Genomic DNA, 21,796 nt, shown 5'->3' on the forward strand with positions numbered 1-21,796 from the left:
TAGTTCTTCAGCCTTTCTTTGTTTTTCATGATGACGACAGTTTTGAAGAGTTCAGTCTAGTTGTTTCATAGAATGACTCTCAATTTAGTTTTGTCTGAGTGATTTCTCATGATTTAATCGAGCTTATACATTTTTGGCAGGAATGCTGTGTAAGTAATGATGTATCTCTAGGGCTCACACCAGAGGACATTTGAAAGTGTGTATGTTCATTTTGAAATCATTTTCTACCCCGTCCAAGGAGATTTAATTATCTTAAATACAAAAGGAATGATTATAAGACAAGTCCAGAAAAGAATCCTGGTTGAAGAGCCTTATAAACTTAGAAATAGCTTAATTTTCATCTTGCCATTTTTTTCTCTAATCTCTGTACCAGCACACATATCAGTCCTTGAACAACTGTATTGATGATTTCCCCCATAGCTTCAAAAATATCAGTTTCTTTTAAAAATTTACTCAGGTTGTCATCTACTGTTTAAAGAAAAAAGTTTTCTTAAAGGCTAATTGTATGTCATATACAGTTGACCCTTGAACAGCATGGGTTTGAACTGCATGGTTCTGCTTACGCGCAGATATTTTTTTCTAGTGGTAAATAACACAGTATTATACAACCTGTGGTTGTTTAGAACTGTGGTTATGGAGGAACCACATATACAGAGGAACCGAAATATGAAGGGCAAACTATAAGTTACATGATTGCATGGAGGGGTTGTCATCCTAGTCCCCCGTGTTGTTCAAGGGCCGGCTGTGTTTTAATCTGTCCATGCTAGTATATTGTAGATTAAATTAATTATAGACCAAGTTTAGAAAACACTAAAACAGCGTTGTTTCAAATCAATGTTTAGAGCAGCAACTTTGGGCTTCGTGTTTTTTTAATGATATGTTGCATTTACCCCTATGTTTATGCATATATATCAATTATATTTTTCATTAGGACAGTGATCCAGCCAGGCATCTCCCATCCTGATATTCAGCTGTTGCATCCAATTAATTTGGAGTTTTATGTAAATCGGAATCTAGCTGCATCTTGGTACCACAAGGTGCCTGTTGTGGAAATTAAAGGTCATCTTGAGTCAATGAATGTGAGTATATGACTGAAAAAAACTTTTTTTAAAAAAATTATTTTTAAAATTTATTTATTTTTGGCTGCACTGGGTCTTCATTGCTGCACGCGGGCTTTCTCTAGTTGTGGAGCGTGGGCTTCTCATTGTGGTGGCTTCTCTTGTAGTGGAGCACGGGCTCTAGGCACGTGGGCTTCGGTAGTTGTGGCTCACAGGCTCTAGAGTGCAGGCTCAGTAGTTGTGGCTCACAGGCTTAGTTGCTCCGCGGTATGTGGGATCTTCCCGGACCAGGGCTCGAACCTGTGTCCCTTGCATTGGCACGCGGATTCTTAACCACTGTGCCACCAGGGAAGTCCCAGAAAAAAACTTTCTTATTGAAAGTTCAGACTCTGAAGACTTTCTCATTATAAATCTAAATGAAATGTGGAATTTTTACTGATTGTTGTAAGGAAAATTTCAGTGTGATACTGTCCAACAGGATCTTTATTAATTTTGGTAGAATTTAATCTTCAGTTAAATGTTACTTAGCTTTTAAATTTGTTATGTGTACACGTTAGCAGTGATCTGTTTGTAAATTATTTATTAGTGTATTATAATTATAGCTCATTCTATATATTATATATATACTCTTTTATTTTAGGGATATCTGAGTACCCCTCAGATAATTATAGCATTGAGTGAAATGCCAATTTTTCATATTGAAGGTGGCGTTTTTATTACGTTGAAATTGTTATTGTTTAAAAAGTAGAATTTATGTGTGTTCTGAAAGTCACTTATTAAAAAAAGTGATCTGATTTCTTTAATAATTATTAGCTTTCACTAAGGGTCATATTGGTTAAGTAGATGAAACTAATATTGACTTGTAAATCACATTGTTTTTCTCCAAACACTGTCTTATATTTGAAAATGAAATTTTTAACATAAGTAGTGGAATACTTGAGTGTACAGTGATTATATAACTTTTTGGTCAATGTTAAGAGTATCCTGTCCTTAGTGTTTTGTTACTAAGGATTTGTTTTCCATATTAAAATTGTTTCATTTTAAAATGAAATATCTTTATCTTTTCTTGGAACATCATATTTCACAGGTTAATCTAAATCAAGAAGATCTTAATCTTTTATTTCGAATACTAGCAGAAAATCTTGGTGAGGCTACTGAAGACTTGAATAAAGTGAAACCGAGAGTGCAAGAGACAGGTAAGAGGTTGACAGTAGGTGGTGTAATAAATGTTTTTTTACAATTTTTTAGGGGAGACAAACAATAAAAATGAAGTAAACAAACATATATTTACAAATTGCGATTTGTATTACCAAGAAAACAAATAAGATGTTATTGAATAAAACCATAGTTTGCTTTTAAGTTGAGTAAAGTCAGTTATTTCTAAGTTGCATGAGTTAGGCGGAGGCCATAAAGAAGGGTTTCAGATCAATGGTGAATTCTGGAAAAATTTTTGAACATTTTAAGTTGGCACTAGGCTATGTAGCATACTTGATCTGACTTTTATTTTTTTTATTTTTTGCGGTACGCGGGCCTCTCACTGCCGTGGCCTCTCCCGTCGCGGAGCACAGGCTCCGGACGCGCAGGCCCAGCGGCCACGGCCCACGGGCCCAGCCGCCCCACAGCACGCGGGATCCTCCCGGACCGGGGCACAAACCTGCGCCCCCTGCATCAGCAGGCGGACTCCCAACCACTGCGCCACCAGGGAAGCCCTGACTTTTATTTTTTAATGTTTTTAAAAATTAAAAAAAAAAATTGTTTTGGCCGTGCTGTGTGGCATGCAGGATCTTAGTTCCTTGACCAGGGATCGAACCCATGCCCCCTGCAGTGGAAGTGCAAACTCCTAACCACTGGACTACCAGGGAAGTCCCTTGATATGAGTTTTAGCTGTATAAAGTGAAGTGGTTGATAAATTACCAGTGAACAAAGATACTGAAAAAATTGTACAGCAATAAAAATGCAAATAGTATTTAAATTATTAGATACAGTGGCCCTTAAAGGCAAAGTAACTACCAGACTTATTTACAGTGGCCCTTAAAGGCAAAGTAACTACCAGACTTATTTTTTAAGCTGTTTTATATGTACACATATACATACACAGTGTCTTGGTGTTCATTCCCTATCTATATATATGCAGTGTATAGATACAACTCATTCTTTCTAATGGCTGCTTGGTATTAAATTCTGTTGAAGTATCATAATTTAGTTAGCAAATCCCTATCAATGGACATTACAGGTGGTTTTCAGTCTTTCACTCTTACTGTGTTGCATTAAATATCCTTGTACATACACTTTTTTACAAGTGCATGTTTATCTGTAGGGGAAATACCAGGACTGCTGGGTTAAAGGGTATTTAGTTTTTGTTAAATTAAAATAATAATTGAATTCAATCAATACCTTTAATAAAATTAATTTTATTAACATTTTGACAGATTTGCCAGTTGACCCCCATAGAACTTATACTCATTTTGTACTCCCATCAGGTGGTTTTTCTAACAGTGTATTACCAGATTTAAAAATTTTTGCCAGTTTGCTGCTGAGTGAAAAATGGTATCTCACTGTATTTTTTCAATTTAAAAAAACTTTTTTTTACCTGAAACTAATGTAATATTACATGTCAATTGTGTCTCAGAAAAAACCCAAAATACTAGGGTGGAAAAACCTTTTTTACAGTACGTTAATACATATAGTAAAGTGTGCAAATCTTCAGTGTACAATTCAGTGGATTTTTATATATGGCTACACCAGTGTAATCACCATGATTAAGATATAGAACATTTCCAGCACTGCACCCTAGAGCTCTCCCTATGCCTTTACCTATCAATACCAAACACCCACCCTGACCCTGAATCCACCCAGAATTAAGTACCATTCTGATTTGTAATATCATACATTAGTTTTGCCTCTTTTTGAATTTCATATAAATGGAATCATAGAGAATTTACTTTCATTTTTGGCTTCTTTCTTTTTTTTTTTAATTTTCACATGTTTTTATTCCATTAAAAGCGAAACAAAATCTAAATCCATACTCATAGAACAGAATACACTCATTTAAAGTTTTGACAGTGTGCAAAATTAAAGTTTGGATAATTAATCCAAACTTTAACATGAGTATTCTCTTGTAAGGTGATTTCTTTCCTTTAATAAATAATATATTAAAATATATATTATTCTGGAAGCAAATCATCTCCTAACTGTTCATCAGCAAAATCATCCTCGTTGACTCTCTTTTTGGCTGCGGTTTTGGGTCTTTCTATTTGCGGGCCAAGCGGATCCGCATAGGAGGCATCTAGCTCCTTGTTACTGCTGCTCTCATCATGAGGCTCGTCTGTCCCAGGCAGGGCTCAGAGCTGGGGCGCTGAGCCGCTTGCCTCTGCTACCGGAGCCACAGTTCTGGCCATTGTCACTGCCAGCGCTCCTGTCTCTCCTGCCATGGGGACCCCCGCTGCCATCCCTGCCAGACTTGATGTGCTGTTCCCTGATTTCTTTCATTTTTTCCAATCTCTTGAGTATTGTTGCATATTCTTGAACTTCTTTTAATCGAGTGTCTGTGCAGAGATGTACCAAGAAACGTATACATTCAACATTTTCTGGAAAATTTCTGTGAATATCTTTGTAAGTGTCTAGCGCTTTTTGGTAGTTACCACTTCTTCTAAAACAACTAGCTACCATCAGCTGCCATTTCACCTGTGTAGGCTGTATAAGAGAAGCTCTTTCAAAGTACTGAATGGCTTTTTCACAAAACTGGGTTTCAGTGTAATAGGCTGTGAACCACTTGTTGACTTCAGTGTTGGACGGGAAATACCTATATGACTCATAGTAATATTGGGATGCTTGGGATTTATCCCCCTCAGTGTCATATAATCCTCCCAGTTTAGACAAAGCTCTGGAGTCAGTTGGAACAACACTAATCAGCTGCATTAACCATCCCATAGCTTGATTGGGATCTTCCATTAATTCGTATACACTTGCTGTCTGGTAAAGGACTTGGGTGCTGTCTCTTAGGATTGCGTGAAGTTTCAGGAAGCAGTCCAAAGCTTCATCAAGCTGGTTTAGCTTCTTATAGGTAAGGCCAATATTATAAAGTGCTTTAGTACAAGCAGAATCATTTCTTAGAGCCTCATTTTAGAATTCAGCTGCCTTCTCATAATCACCATTTGCAAAAACTGTATTCCCTTTATAAGTAAGAGCTGACGGATTATATCTGTCAGAGTTCACAGCTAAATCTGCATAGCTACCGGCTTCTGCAAATTCATTTTCCAAATAATACAGGAATGAGTGGTTGGGTGCAGCTGCACTCTTCACTCTACTGTCCTTTTTTCCAAACATTTTAAAGGTCTCTACAGCTTGATTAAAATCAGGTATGTAATTGCATTATTTCCAGATCATTTGTCAGCTCTACATACTGAGAAGCTTTCACAACTTCAACACACCAATCATAACCTACAGCAAAAGATGTTTCAATTACAGGAGCAATGAGTTTTGCAACTGTCATGATGTATTTTTCTGCCATGTCTTTCCTTTCACATTCCATTTGCCTTAGATGATCATTTTTTATAGATTCAATCACTAAATTAGTAAGTGGGTCATCACTTGGTGAAATGTATTTATCATCTTCATCAGTTTCTAATGGAACAGCAATCAAGTTTTGGAATGCCTTCATTTTTTCTCGATCTCCAGCAGAAAAGTAACTAAGAATTAGGTTGAAGCCTGCCTTCAGATTTGGTGCCATACTCATTATGTGCTCAAATAAATTAATGGCATCTGAATACTGCCCAGGTTTTTTTGTGTGTGGTTTTTTTTGCGGTACGCGAGCCTCTCACTGCCGTGGCCTCTCCCGCTGCAGAGCACAGGCTCCGGATGCGCAGGCTCAGCGGCCATGGCTCACAGGCCCAGCCGCTCTGCGGCATGTGGGATCCTCCCGGACTGGGACACGAACCCGTGTCCCCTGCATCGGCAGGTGGACTCTCAACCACTGTGCCACCAGGAAAGCCCTGCCCAGTTTTAATAAATGTTAACTCCAATGTTCTGCATAATTTTAATCCTCATTTCTTTATGGACACTTGGAATTTGATCTAAGGCTATTTGGTAGAATTTAATGGCTTTGGAATAATTTCTTTGTCTTAAATAAATATTTCCCATATTCACTTTCAACCGTCCTGCATTGCTAAACATCTTATTTTTCACTATAACTTGATAGGTGTTTGGTGCTTCAGCATACATTTCATTAGCTGAATATTGACTGGCCAAGTTGAAAAGAACTGATTAAGTTAAATCCAAATTGATGTTTTCTGGACTTGTAACTTGTTCTCCTTGTTTCACCAGGACTGTCTCTTTTCTTCCTGCATCTTTTGCCTTTTCTAAGGCCAATTTTAAGTCTCCACGACTGTTAGCAATACAGCTTTCTTCTACCGACTCATTTACTTTCTTCTCCACTTGTCTCCTCTTTTCTTCTCGGCTGTCTTCGTTCCTGGCCTCCAGGGACGGTGCAGGGACCCACGACTGACCGAGGGGGTCGAACGCAGAGCCTCTCAAAGCTGCTTTGGTAAAACTAGCTGCCCTCACTGCTGTCATAGGTCTAGTAACTCCATCCTGAAGAGCCCCTGCATTGGTCTTCCCACTGCTGATGCCAGGGATGTCTTGGATCCATACCCAGTAGCTACAGGTCTAGCAACCGCTGTGCTTGGTATTTTAGCAGTTACGGGAGGTCTTCTGCCATGACTAGTTCTCACAGCTTGCTGAAAAGCTGTGTCATTCTCCAGTTCCTCGGTATCATAGGTTGGATTGTAGTCATTATAGCCAGACTAAAGATCATCTTCATCTGTCTCTGGAGCAAGGTATCCATTTTGCATCATTTGTACCTCTGTGAGAGCGGGCCCGAGCTCCTGTCTCCGCAGAGTCTTGCCGGGGATTTCGGAGCTTCGCGTCACGAACTCAGGGTCCGGGGCTTGAGGGCCGCGCGCGGCTTCCGGCGGGGTGGGGGGTTGGGCACGGGCCGGGGGCAGAGCCCCCGCGCCCCGTCCCCACGGCCCCCTCGGAGGGCGGTAGGCACCCACGCCGCCCCGAGCCCTCTCCCCCCTCGCGGCGAGGGGAGCAGCGTGACCGCGAGCGTGGCGGGGCCGGCGCGGCCTTTCTGGGGCTCAGCAGAGAGCTGTGCGGCTGCAGCGCTGCCACGCGCGGATCCCTTGGCTTCTTTCAACATTTTGTGGGATTCATCCGTGTTGATGTCTATAGCGCTAGTTTGTTCTTTTTATGCCTGTTTCCAGTATTTGACTGTCATGAGTAAAATTGCTATGAATGTCATTGTAGTCTTTCGGCACACTTATATACTGTTTTCTTTTGGACACACAGCTAGGAGTAGAATTATCGGGTCATATGTTAGCTTACATTTTGCTTCAGTAACTTACGCCAGGCTATATTGAACAGTTTTCCAAGTGGTTGAACCAGTTTACCTTCCTACTAGCAATGTATGAGAGTTCCAGTTGTTTCACATTCTCACCAGTACTTGCTATCCTCAGTCTTGTAAAATTTAGCCATCCTGGTGGTTATATAGTAGTATCTCTATGTTTTTTATTTGTTCCCTGGTAACTAATGAAATTTAAAACCTTTTCATATGCCATTTGGATGTCCTCTGTTATGACATGATCATTCAAGTCTGTTGACCATTATTTTTACTGAGGTATGGTCTTTTTTCTAATTGGTGTATAGGAGTTGTTTATTCATTCTGGTTAGGAGCCCTTTGCTGGTTATATGTATACATGTTAGTGTATGTGTAGAAATATCTTCTCCCTGTCTGTGCTTTACCTTTTCACTCTCTTAATAGGTTTTCTTTTAATAGAATTAGTTAATTTTAATGAATTCTAATACACAATTTTAAAAACTGATCAGTGCTTTTTATTTCCTATTTAAGAAATCTTTGCCTGTTCCAGGAATTGTTTTGTAGAAGCAAAATATTTGGTAGAATTATTTTCCCTCAATCACATTATGTTTGGAACAGTGCTGAAATAAGGTGATAGTTAAGAAACCTTGCCCTGTGCATTGCTTTCTCAAAGGTAATAATTAACAGCAGTGGTTTTCCATATGGAAAACACTAGACAAGGTACTGAATCTGTCTGGACCACAATTTTCTCATATGGGAAATAAGGACAATGTAAAGGTTTTACCTTAAAGTGTTGTTATAAGAGTTAAATGAGATAGTCTGTGAACGTCTGTTAGCACAACATCCAACACAGAGATTAAGTACTTTGCAAGTGATAGCTATTATTAGTGTTGTGTATTACAGTTTAGAAAGCAATTTTGCTGCATTTCAGGATGCGTGAATTTCAGGACAACAGGGTCATATTCATATGGTTTTACTTTTGATTCTTGGTATGGCGTAAGAGGCTTTAACTTCCCCCCGCCCCCGCTTCTTTCATATCAAGCCTTAGCTCTTATTATCCTCCTTATGATGTAACCATATCAAACTCCATTCTGTTTGCAAAACCTATCCTGATGTGTTATCTCTCTGTGGTTTTCTACTACCTCTTATTTTATTCTTCTCTGTGTGAGGAGCTCCTTCAGTTCTACTTGAATTATAACTCTCCTATTAAGACTTTCTTGACCTTCTCATGACAGTGTCATGCTTAGTTCTGTGCTTTGTACGTACTTTATCTAGAGACTATTAACATTTGTCCATTTAATGTGACTAGGTGGGGCCTTCTTATTTTGCTTGTATTTTAAGTATATATGTTTCTTCTACTAAACCATGAGCTTTCTAAGGGCTAGAGCTGTGTATGACTGATTTGTGGATTTTCAATGCCTGAACCAAGTCCAGAGTACTTGTATAAGTCCTTGTTGAGTATTCATGTAAGAAATGTGTGAATAGAAGTGAATGAATTTCTTTTAAACATCTTTAGGTGAAACTAAAGAGCCACTTGAAATCTCTACATTAAAACAAGATATGCATGTTTCACAAGATAGTTTAACAGCTGGAGTGGAAGAAATTAGATCTGTAGACATCATTAATATGCTGCTGAAATTTGAAATCAAAGAGGTGTGTAATTTTCATCTGTTTTTATAAAATGAGGTGGATAAATAATGGATATTTGGAATTACCTCTAATAAAGTAAACTTGTAGATTATTGATATGGATAGAAAAAGCTTACAAAGGCTGTTTGTAATTTGTATGTAGAAATGTTTAAAAATTTGAGAGTTTGCTAAAGATGAGTTATATTTGGGGGATATAGTATTTACAGAGAAAATGGTAATATGCTCTGTAACAGGCTTTTCAAATGATTTTAGGGCAGTTGGAATGTAGCCTGCTTTGGATTTTATATAGGGAAGGCAGGAAAGGGAAAAATGACAGAGAAATTCTTTGCAAATTTTAGAAACCATTAATAGAATAAAACACAATATGCCTACATTTAAAAAATGTTATATTACCATTACCTGCTTTCCATCTGCAGATTCTTAAGGTAAGGTTAAATGAATTTTCCTCTTCTGTGTTCGCACACATAACAGGTATTCATTGCATGTACTAAGTGCTAAGGATACAGAAGTAAGACATAAACTCTGAACTCAAACAAGAAAACAATTAAAATTTTTGTTAAGTACTTCCATTAAAAATGTGCCCAGGGAGCTTGTGGCAGTGATGGTAGGAAGAGGACATCTAAGCAGTCTGAAAGAGTCAGGGAAGATAACCTGGAAGAAGTGAGATTTAGCTGAATTTTTAAAGAAGAAGAAGATACAGTCTGAGGAAAGGAGTTTAGGAAAGGGGCTGGGACAGGGTAGAAAGAGGGACAGGCACACACGTGTGTATGTGGGAAAGCATCGCGGATACAGGGACTTAGAAGAATTTTCTCCAAAATTCCTTCATTGTTAAATAGCTGTGCAGAGGTTATGTTCTATCTTTGAGTCAAAAATAATAAACTTTTAAACAAATGAGTGCTACTTTTTTGATCTGAAATACATGTTTTGAAACTAACTTCCTTCATGCTAAACCTCTGCTGTTTTTCTGGTTAATGTTACAGTTATTGAAGATTTTTAGGCTTTGATAATTGAAACATTGATAAATGAATAATTCTATTTGCAAATGGGTTTCATTAACATATGTACATATAAAACCTGTATGTCCTTTTTAATATTATTTGTAATACATATAATTACAGTTCCCTTCCCTTAGGACAGTGATTAGGGTGGGGGGAAGCAATTTGCATCCTCCCCTCAAGCTGATAATTAGCATTGTCTGAAGACATTTTTGGTTGTCACTATCCAGAGAGAGAGTGGGCTACTGGCAACCAGTGGGTAGAGGCCAGTGATGCCACTAAACAGCCTACAGTGCATGGGACTACTCCCCACTGGAAAGAATTATCCAGCCCCAGATGTCAGTGGTGCCAAGGTTGAGAAACCTTGCCTTAGGAGTAGTTTAAAAATTGACTGTTTATCTCAGACTTTCAGATCTAGTCTGACACCATCCATCAGACTAGGACTTCCAGGAATTAGGCAGAACAACTTTTTTTTTTCATAACTATCTTGAAATCCATTAAAATACAGTGACAGTGCTTTAAAAGTCTGAATAAGTAAGTGGGCCTTCCAAAGTAAATAACCCTAGGTAATTTCCAGGCACAAATAGAAGTGAACATCTTTACGCTGTGTGAATATTTTGATAACATCATTCCGGATGATTATTAAATTAACTTATCTTCAGTGTATATTAGTGAAATAGTTTGTGGTAATAATGGTACCTTTTTCTAGGTCGTGATTACTTTGATGGAAAAAGCAGAAAAGAAAGGAAGGCCTTTATGTGAACTAAATGTCCTGCAGCTTGGACTGGAAGCTAGAGTTAAAGCCTACGACCTGACTGCTGAAGCTTATCTAAAAAAAATTAGTATGCAATGCTTTGAGTTCACTGGTAAGTGTGAAGTATAGTCTCTGTAAATTGTGCATGTAATAGGCAGATGGTCACTACCTTTTTATCAACATGAAGCATATTTATTAGTGTCACCATAATTATTTAAAGTTATTACATTAATATGAAGTAATTTGATAGTTAAAACTCATTATGTAGTTATTTATCATAAAGTAAGTCTATATCTAAATATTTAGCACAAAGTAGAATATATCTAAAAGAAAAATGAGGCATATGTCTTCAGCACATAACACTTCAGTACTTACGAAAAGCAACATAACATTATAACTGCTCTGAGAACAATACCCAGGTATAGAGCCCAGGGACCCTTTTTGAAAGGTGAGTTAATTTACTAGGAAATAACTTTTTTTCTTTGGTTTTTTATTTATTTTAAAATTACATAAGTGTTTTTTATTTGTATTTAATGACATTAATATATACTTGTGAAAAATAAAAATTAAACAACCCAGAAATATATAGAGGAAAAATTGAACATCACCTTGTAGTCTCTTCAGCCTTTCAGATGATTCACTTTCTAAATTGCACCAAGCCAACTTTTAAAGTTGGTATGGGTGTTTAAAGTTATAGGAACTCTATGGGGTAACTTTAAGTAAAGCAAACTTGTATTGAGAATAATCACTAGTTTAAGTATTTTATAGCTTTGTCCTTTATTATGATTTGTTCAAATAACTAATACCAGTAGTACCAAATGTTATAGCGTTTATAATAGGCCAGTGCTGTTTTTTTTGTGTTTTTTGGAGTTTCTTTAATTTTTTTTTCAAAGCTGGCTTTATTGAGATACGATTTATATACAGTAAATTCACCCTTTTTAACGTACAACTCTGAGTTTTGACAAACGTATATTTGTGTAACTGGCTGGTCTATTTTTAAATACATTTGAAATGTCTAAAACGACTTCATAATGAATCTACCCTCTCTTTTTTCTCTTTTAGACTCTAAAGGAGAACCTCTTCACATTATTAACTCTTCTAATGTAACAGATGAACCCCTTCTGAAAATGTTATTGAAAAAGGTAGTTTCATTTCTAGGATTCTTTAATATTTGCATATATGAAATTATGTCATCCTCTTGTATATAATATCTTGGTTTTCTCCCCTAAAATTTTTCATCCTAAAACTGGTTAATTATAGTGATTTATGCAAGCATCTGACAATCCTGGATAATTTCAGTAAACTTCTGAGTTAATCCTATGTTTTTGAATAAGTAGATGTATACAAAGTTCCATTGTAATTTGAAGCAAAATCTATTGTAATCTAGATACACTGACAGTTCCCCTACCTTTAGCATTTCCTCCCAGGTAGGATAAGGAGTTCGGGTTTTTGCTTCTGTAGAATATAAGAAATGCTTATGTGGTCATGTTTTTGGCATGTTCTTCTTTGCCTTTAAGAAATATGTTTATAGTGTTTTCATAGCATACTTCGAAAAGTAAAGAATATATATATATTTTTTCAGTGTGTGAATTTTTAGTGTTTGCAACCCAGTGGCTTTATCCTCCATTATTTGTAGGCAGACAGTGATGGACCAGAATTTAAAACCATCCATGACAGTACCAAACAAAGACTTCAGGTAAATCTTTTCTAATTCACTATAAGGTTAGATTATAGTAATGATTAAATCTAGCTTCAAAGCCATCTTCAGTTGTGAGATTGTGAGCCCTAAAATTAGAATAAGGGTGGTAATAATAATAGATTTAATTTTGTAGATAAAAGAAATGGAGAGTTGAAATAAAGTTATTACAAAAGTTGATTTGATTTCCTAAAAGACTCCTTGTTTCCCAGATATAAATTAATGATTCCTTGTTGTACACAAATGAAATATTTTTTAAGGAAATTTTGTTCACTATGGTTATTTGGCGTAGTGTTGATGGAAGCATTAAACATTTGAATGAATTGGCTTTAGGATTAGGAAAAAATTAAGGGTAAGGCTAAAAGTATGGCTCAGTACAGACATTGGTCACCATCCATTTGAGCGTGTATAGTCTGTCTTGGGACCATCTGTAAGGGGACCGACCAACCTAAGGCTGGTAATACTTGTATCTTTACTTAAAGCCTATCAAGTTCCATTGAGGTTAGAATTATTGTTGGGTGTGGGAGTGGGCAGTGTTGGTTTATTGTCTGGTAAAGGTTAACAAAGTAATAGTGAGTTCTTTCTCAAAAAAGAAGTCCTTAGTTGAACTATTCTTGTGCTACTTGTATATGTTGAGGTTTGACATAAAAATGTTTCCATATCTGAAATCTGCCTCTCTAATTGTTCATTATCTTAGGTTTCATTTTCATCCTTAAACTTAGTTCTTCATTTGGAAGCTTTACTGTCCTTCATGGATTTTTTATCATCTGCTTTTCCATCCTCTGAACCTTCTAAGAAGGAATCGGAGCTGAAGCCACTTATGGGGGAGTCCAGGAGTATCATTGCCAAAACTGGTATTAACTTTTGAGTCATGGTTTAATACTTTCTGTCTGAACTTTAATAATCATATAATAACATGTATTTTCAAGCTAAGATAACTGTTTATCACCTTAATGTTTTAGCTACTTTGACAGATGAGGTTGGTTTCAAAAGAAAGCAGATTTTATCCCTATGGTATAATAGAGTAGTTTAGTGAGAGATTTTAAATAAGTGTTTAATATTTATCACGTATTTATATTTGATTTCACTGCCTAGCTTTTATGTAAAATAAAGTTGTATATACTTTGCATTGATGTCTCTGTAACCTTCACTCCAGTGAAAGTGAGGAAGGAAGTAATTAAAATATGAACACAATCATGCATAGTAACAAAGGCCCATTTCAGTCAGTCAGTTAAAACTACCTGGTGCTCAACAGTTTTCAGCTTTGCAGAACACAAAAGGAACAATCTCATGGAAGAGACAGACTCACTTTGGTTTCTAACCAAAACTGTATTTAAGTCACATAGAGATATGGGCACATGCCACAATTTGTGCTGTGAAATATTAGATGTGGTGTAGCGTGAGTGAACATGTGCCTGTTTTTAAGCCAAATATCATTTTAATTATTTTTCTTTCATGTCATATGATGTGAGTATCTAACATCTGGTAATTTAATTTTCAGACCATTACCTAGTTGTATTATATCTATATTACTAGCATCTTTAAAGTGAAAACTGTTAGTAATATTAGATCTGATACAAGGATGAGATTTTTTTTTTTTTTTAACCAGGGAGCAGAGCAGTATTTTTGCATTAAACTAGAGTAAAATAGTTTTACCTTCTTCATCTTTAATGTACTTGTTACATTAATATCCATGGAAGTACTTACATAACATATACATACATATACACGCACATGCACACAGTTGAATAAATGAAAAAGCAATGTTTAAGCTCACAATAAACTACAAAAAATAGTAATCCAAAGAAACAATCTTCTAGTTATGCCAAATAGCTATTTTTTATGGTTTGATTTTGCTACTTTAAATCTTAAAGGAAAAAAAAAACCCTTTTATCATCTCGGTGATTAAGGACTGATGTCCCTATACTTTTACAGTTTTATAGGAAAAAGTGTTTCCTCCAGTCAAGACAGATCTCTAGGAAATTATATCTTAAATTTATCAATCAGGACCTAGACTAAAATAGATTAAGAGAATCCATTTGATTGTGATTTTTATACACGTGCACAGACACAAATACACATTATAAAATAATTTTTTGTTTTTTCTTAACTTTAGCCCTTTATGTTCATCTCTTATAGAACATTTTTTAGGATTCTTCATGGAGAAACATAATATAGTCTAGGGAAGTTGTCTCTATAGTTAATAACATGTATGTGTCATAGTTAATAATACATATTTTACTGTCATCACTATTTCAATTTTTCATGAAATATTTTTCTTTGATCTAATATATGATATGAAAAGGAGTTCCAAATCAAAATTTAGCTCTAATGGAATCTTAGAATTCTAATATAGGGGGTTTCCTTTTTCCCCACAAGAAAAATTACAGTAAAGTTTCCATCTAGCAAAATTATACTTATAAGGTGCTAGTAAACGTTGCCTTTATTTTTAATTTGGCTGGAAATATGCTACTTGCTGTCTGATTGACATTTAAAAATAATCTTAATTATATGTAATCTTAATGGAGACCTTTTTGGTTCTTCATAGTTCATAATGTACTTTTATTTTAGTGATTTTGGGATTATTTTATGTTATATCATCTTTGCACTTTGCTAATCACTAGGATTCTATTACTTTTCAGTATCCAGCAACACTTCTCAAGATGATGTGTTTGATTTAAAGGTCATAGCTGAATTAAATGCATTTAATGTCTTTGTCTGTGATCAGAAGTATAATATTGCAGATATTAGAATACATGGTAAGTAACTTTTTCTTGGTGTAGGTATTTCTGTTTCTTTACATAGACCTTCAGGAAGAATGAGCTTGTTGCACGGTAGATTTCTCATGAGTCGTCTTTTGGTTTACTTATATTGAAGATTCTTGCAAACTTTTCAAAGATGTGCTTTGAAATGTTAGAAGTAAATTTGGTATGATTCATGACTGATGTGAGACATTCCTTATGTTTAAAAAATTTTTCAGAATAAGTCTAAGGCTTAATCTCATGTTCTGTTTGCATCTTCAGAATAATATAACTTTAAACTGAGAAATGAATATCATAACATCTCACTGAGTAAAGAAAATGTCATTATCCTGTTTCCCTTGTCTTTTGTGCTTATATAGCATCAGGAAGAGAAGTTTCTAAAAGAAATTTTGTAAGCTTTACTCATCGTCAGCCTCATATAAAGATGAGTTCATATTATACCATGGGTTCTGGAGCCAGCCTGCCAAGGTTCAAATTTTGGCTCTAACACTTACTGGCTGACCTTGAGCAAATTAATTAATGTTTCTGTGCCTGAGTTCCCTCTTCTGTAAAATGGAGATAGTTATAGTAATTATTCATGGAATTGTTATGAGGATTAAGTTTACAAATTTACATGTATTAAGAAAAGTGCCTGGTATGTACATAATAAGCAGTTAACAAGGGGTTAGAAAATCAGTTCCATTCAACAGACGTTACTGAGTATCTGTTTATGCATAGCATGGTAATGATTTAGGTTCATTCTTGGGGCTTAGCTGTAGGCATTCTCTCATTCACTCTGAGGAGTGGTTTTAGAAATCATTCCTTTAGAAATTATGAGAATGACAAACATTTTTTTGGAGAGAAATGTTAAAAGATTGTGTTTTAGATACAGTTTACTGTAGAAAGAATAGTATTTATTCATCAGATTATATTTAATTATAATTCCAATTCTTTAGTTTTCAGAGTAATAGTTTCATTATATAACGTTTGTAAAATAACTGTTTAACAAATCTTAGGTGTCACCATAAATGACCGATTCTGATCTTACTAATGCACAGGATACTTGTGTTTGGAGATCTGTGATTAATTTTCTTTGACATTTGATTTCTTTTGTTTTAAAATTTCCACAAAGTTTATGTATGAGATGCTTCTAGAACTTAAAGATATTATAATCTTTCTTAGGTATCTCATACATAGAAGTAGTTACCTTTGGAACTTCCCTGGTGGTCCAGTGGTTAAGGCTTTGCACTTCCAGTGCAAGGGGCATGGGTTGTATCCCTAGTCGGGGAACTAAGATCCCACATTCCCACATGCCACTTGGTGTGGCCAAAAAAAAAAAAAAAAGAAGTTGTTACCTTTAATATGTCTAATAGTGAGTAATTTTTATCTGTTCTCTATCTTGGTAGTATATTATTGAATTAAAAACCACTAAATTAGTTCACTTGGATTAGGTGAAAAGTGTTGTATTTCCCACAGGAATGGATGCCTCTATTTCTGTGAGGCCAAAGCAGACCGACATGTTTGCCAGACTTAAGGATATCATAGTTACGAATGTTGATTCGACTTCCATTCACAAAAAGGTAATTAAAAGATACGTTTCTATATTGAAATTTATTTTTGTTATTTGGGGCTTGAGTTGCCTTTAATCATTTGTTCAGTGTATATTATGTATCAGGCATTTTGTTAGGGAGTAAGCATGAATATGGTCATCATCTGCTTTCACAGTATATATAGACTAGGTGATTTGTAGGTTATTTCTAACCAATTAAGTGATTGATATCTCCATTGATAAAACTTTTTTTTATAGATATAGGAAAAAGTTATTGTCAAGTTAAATGTTTTTAACTAATTTGTTGAAGGTTAAATTTAAGTGATGCTTCTTTATATATCAAGGATTCTGTAATAAGGAAACTTATTTATAATACAGTGATACAGCTCTTTTGATATAATAACCAGTTAATTTAATACTTTTAGGCTGTCTCTATTTTGGGAGATGAAGTCTTTAGGTTCCAAATGACTCTTTATCCAGACGCCACAGAAGGAAAGGCCTATGCTGATATGTCTAAAGTAGATGGCAAACTTACTCTCAGAGTGGGTTGTATTCAAATTGTTTATGTTCATAAATTCTTCATGTCTCTTTTGGTAAGTTTATTTTTTAAATATATTTATTTCTCATTGACACCTAAGTATCTTTGCCTATACATCTGAACCTAGGTAGTCAAAATCTTTACTAATGGGGCTGTGTGATAAATTCCCAATTGCTGAATAGAATATTACAATTAAGGAAATCCTTTACATCATGGATAACTAAATGAATTTTTGTTATCATTGTTTTGAACCTGTGAATGATCATTCTTTAACATTTCCATAGTTATATATTTTGAAAGTACTTCCTGATGTTTTAACTAGGCTTTTCAGTGTTATTTGTTTTATGAGAGACCCTTAAAAGGTACTTAGCGAAAAGAATCTTTTAAGGAGGTCATCAGGCATTTGAAGGACTAATACTGGAGCTTACAGCTTTTGATTATAATTATGATCAAGGCCATAAAATTCTTTTAATTATTTATTTCCATGTAAGTGTCATGGGCTGAAGAGTTTAATTTGCCTATGCCTCTTAGCAGGGCTGTTAATCAAAGCTTTTAAGTTATGGATTTCTACCTAAACCATCATGTTTTATTTTTCTGGAAAGTAATTTATTTGGAGGGGTGTTAGTTTAATAAACTAAATAAACCATTTACATTTTTAATGGAAGAATATTGCTTCCAGTCCTTTTCTCCATTGGGAAAAATCTTTCCGTTTTTAGTTGAAATTGAGGTGAAAGATCTCACTCTAAATAAAGAATTTTTGACTCTTATTAATGATTGCAAGATTGTAAACACTTCAGTACCTTTGCTCATGTTAGAGTACACTTAAGAAAAGAACCTTTAGAAATAAGCGGGCAAAACCTTAGTTTCTAAAACTAAGGACTAAAACTAATAGACTTTATTCCTATGACCTAGAGGTACAGAATTAAAGCAACTTTGGGAGATGTAAAGAGTTCTCCTTCATCTTTTTATTTAAATTTGAATTAAAATGACAACATTCATGAGTAAAAGGGATATTTTAAAAAGTATTGTTACCAAAATTTGTCAAAAAACAAATAATTCTGAAATACATAAAGTGAAAGTTAAAGGATTCTTTCTTCCACTTGTTACTTATCACAGAGTGTATCTTTCTAGACTTTACTCCATGTACACAGTCATAAATAACGTTTCTTTTATATCACCTCTTTTTTTCAGTTTTTCTTTTTTAAAGTTTTTCCTTTTAAAAATAAATCCTGTTTTGGGGGAACTCTAAATACCAGTATCTTCCAACAGAACTTCCTCAACAATTTTCAAACTGCCAAAGAAGCTTTGAGCACAGCTACAGTCCAGGCTGCAGAAAGAGCTGCTTCCAGCATGAAAGACTTGGCTGAAAAGAGCTTCCGCCTTTTGATGGATATCAATTTGAAAGCACCAGTTATTATCATTCCTCAGTCTTCAGTATCGCCTAATGCTGTTATAGCAGATCTGGGTTTAATCAAAGTTGAAAACCAATTTAGTGTAGTTTCTGTGGAACAGTATTCTCTTCCCCCAGTCATTGATAAAATGAACATCCAACTCACTCAGCTGAAGCTGTCCAGGTATAAATATATAATCCAATGGCAAATTACTTACTAGAAATAGAATTTTCATAAAATCTTTGCCAGGGGTAAAACACTCTAGTGATTTATGGTTCTTATTCCTTATTCTAATTATGAAACCTTGACTGTTGGTTTTTGGTTAGTGGTTTATAATGGTGGATCTCATAGAATCTACATTTTGTCTTACTAAATTTATAACGTGTTTTTTTCACTTTATAGAAATTTCCTATTATAAAACTATAGTTTACTGAATAATACTTAATTTAGATTTATTTTTATTTATTTTCTCTGCACATAGCTATTTTCATTTCTGTACAGAGACAAAGACTTCTTAAAATGTAATAAAATTTAAGATTTATTTCTCATTTCCAAACCTTGTCACATTTAGGAATTTTCAGTAAGATATCTAATGGATTATCAAATCCAAATGGGAAAGTGTTCGCTCTGTTGAATGACAAGAGTAACTTATTTGGTGGTTCAAATGTTTGTTGGCAGGCAGGCTAGATATGACTGTTACAATATGCTTGTTTAACTTCTAGGTTTGCTGAGTTTTTCCCTTTGAGTTTGGAGAAGTACTAATAACATAAACCTAAGGGCTAAGTAGAGTATCACTTTCTTTGTCCTCCAATTTTAGGAGGATATAACATTTGTTTGTATGACGTTGGACTCGTTGCTATTAAATATCCTTGTGAAAGATAGTAAATAGTGCAATAGTCATACTTCATGAAATTTGTCTCTTTGAAATCAGCATTACATAGGGTTTGTTTTACATAGCTCTGCATATAAACTTGAATTATTCTGATGCAGATTGATTTGTGAAAATAAACATGTTCTAAAAGAACTCTGATAGCAGCCTTTAGTGTTTAGAAAAATGCTCCGTGGAAACTGTTACACAGTATGATAGTCTTCATTTTAAAATGTAGATTTTAGAAATGTAAAATAAATTCTTATTTATCTTTCAGAACAATTTTGCAGGCTGGCTTACCACAGCATGACATTGAAATTTTAAAACCAGTCAACATGCTTTTATCCATACATCGAAATTTAGCAGCATCATGGTATGTGAAAATTCCAGGGATGGAGATAAAAGGAAAGCTAAAACCTATGCAGGTAAGTATATGTATAAAATACATGAAAATTGCTAGATAGGCTTTTATCATTGATCACAGTGTAGTTCAAGTGGACATCAGAAGTGATAATACATTTTTAAAGGGAATGCTTTGTTAACTGGAAATGAAGTTATCCTAGTTTCCCACACTTTTCTTTATTTCACATTAATTGGATATTTGGTAAAACCAAGCAAGAACTCTGAGGTTAAAAGCTATGGAGTCTACAGAAAATATTATTAGTAATTTTAGAAAATTCTATTAAAGTTTTAAGGCAGTTAAATTATAAGACACGGTAAAGTGATATTTAGATACCACATTCAAAGCACCTTAGTAGTATTTTTAATGTATAGAAGCACTCTTTTATAGAAAAGTGGACATTTTCAATAGGTGAATATGTTTATTTGGTAAGCATATAAACAGCAATACTTTTTTTAAACATCTTTATTGGAGTATAATTGCTTTACAATGGTGTGTTAGTTTCTGCTTTATAACAAAGTAAATCAGATATACATACATCCCCCTATCTCCTCCCTCTTGTGTCTCCCTCCCACCTTCCCTATCCCCCCCCACAGGTGGTCACAAAGCACCAAGTAAACAGCAATATTTTTAATACTGTAGTTAGCAGGTCATATGTAGGCTCACAGGAAGAGATGATACTGGTCGAAGATGGTCGTGGAAGTGTAGGAATCTTACGGTTCTAGTGCGCCTGTGGGTGAAACTGTTGAAGCCAAACAGTAGGGGATAGGGAAAGGGAGGGAGTGGCTAAACAGAATGTGTGAAAGACAAATAAAAATTTAGTAGTTTAGTGGTTTCTGATATCTGTGATTATTTCAGAGTTAGTTCTAAGATTAAACAAGAAGGGTCAAAGGAGCAGAGTCCTACTAGGGAAGATGTTAAAATGGAAGTTTGTTGTAGGAATGAAAGATCCCTATCTGTAGTATGAGTAGATATGATCTATGAAGAAGAACATCTGTTCAGGGTATTGATAGAGACTTTTCTATTCTGGAATATGAGACTGTTCTCTTAAATTCTCCCTTGCTAAGATTAGCTCTCAGAGCTAATATTTGATCCTTTTCAAATATTAGGAGGTGGTGAAGTTAGCTGTTCTTCAGGCAGCTGTGATATCTTGGTTGGTGTCACAAGTGGGAATGAGTATACAAAGAAGTCCTAGGGAGTTAAAGTGATATCTGTTATCTGAGGACTAGGGCTTGGAGCAGATAAGAAATCCCTGGTCATTGTCTCTTGCTAAAATATCTCCCCAGTTTCATTTAGGCTGGGAATCAGGCAATTTCCTTGGTGATTGGGACCTAATTTGGGGGACATAGGGTACTCTGATGTTCAGAAGAAAAGGTGCTATGAATGTGTCTGTGTGAATTTGTGTTTAGGTACTTGAAAAAGGCCTTTTGGACCACTATATGTGTAGGGGAAGTGTACAAGAGATGGAAGGATTAAAAGGTTTAATGGATCTTAGCAGCCAGTAGCATCTTTGTTTGTTCTAGCAGCTTCATGTTGTTATGCAGCCACCCATGAGGTAGATGATATTATTCCTATTTTAAAGATTAAGAAACTTGAGTTAGGGACTTCCCTGGTGGCACAGTGGTTAAGAGTCTGCCTGCCAATATAGGGGACACGGGTTCGAGCCCTGGTCCGGGAAGATCCCACATGCCGCGGAGCAACTAAGCCCGTGTGCCACAACTACTGAGCCTGCACTCTAGAGCCTGTGAACCGCAACCACTGAAGCCTGTGCGCCTGGAGCT

At 35.4% G+C, this 21,796-nt stretch overlaps 1 protein-coding gene and 1 pseudogene across 3 annotated transcripts in view; one reads left to right on the forward strand and one right to left on the reverse strand.

Annotated features, from left to right (window-relative positions):
* The window catches only part of VPS13C (vacuolar protein sorting 13 homolog C), a 176,398-nt gene that overhangs the window by 90,220 nt on the left and 64,382 nt on the right, over positions 1 to 21,796 (forward strand). For all 3 annotated transcript variants that reach the window (XR_004348280.1, XM_032621285.1, XM_032621287.1), the window contains exons 34-45: positions 932 to 1,079; positions 2,146 to 2,254; positions 8,951 to 9,087; positions 10,788 to 10,944; positions 11,895 to 11,974; positions 12,469 to 12,528; positions 13,226 to 13,382; positions 15,171 to 15,287; positions 16,746 to 16,849; positions 17,244 to 17,411; positions 18,626 to 18,930; positions 19,893 to 20,040. Coding sequence is in view for 2 of the 3 variants with exons in the window: in XM_032621285.1 (XP_032477176.1) it covers positions 932 to 1,079; positions 2,146 to 2,254; positions 8,951 to 9,087; positions 10,788 to 10,944; positions 11,895 to 11,974; positions 12,469 to 12,528; positions 13,226 to 13,382; positions 15,171 to 15,287; positions 16,746 to 16,849; positions 17,244 to 17,411; positions 18,626 to 18,930; positions 19,893 to 20,040 (1,690 nt within the window). In the remaining variant the exon portion in view is untranslated. The remainder of the gene's footprint in view (positions 1 to 931; positions 1,080 to 2,145; positions 2,255 to 8,950; positions 9,088 to 10,787; positions 10,945 to 11,894; positions 11,975 to 12,468; positions 12,529 to 13,225; positions 13,383 to 15,170; positions 15,288 to 16,745; positions 16,850 to 17,243; positions 17,412 to 18,625; positions 18,931 to 19,892; positions 20,041 to 21,796) is intronic.
* LOC116748421 lies at positions 4,223 to 6,910 on the reverse strand (annotated as a pseudogene).

The sequence above is a fragment of the Phocoena sinus genome, chromosome 2 (genome assembly GCF_008692025.1).
Source record: "Phocoena sinus isolate mPhoSin1 chromosome 2, mPhoSin1.pri, whole genome shotgun sequence".
Lineage (NCBI taxonomy): Eukaryota > Metazoa > Chordata > Mammalia > Artiodactyla > Phocoenidae > Phocoena > Phocoena sinus.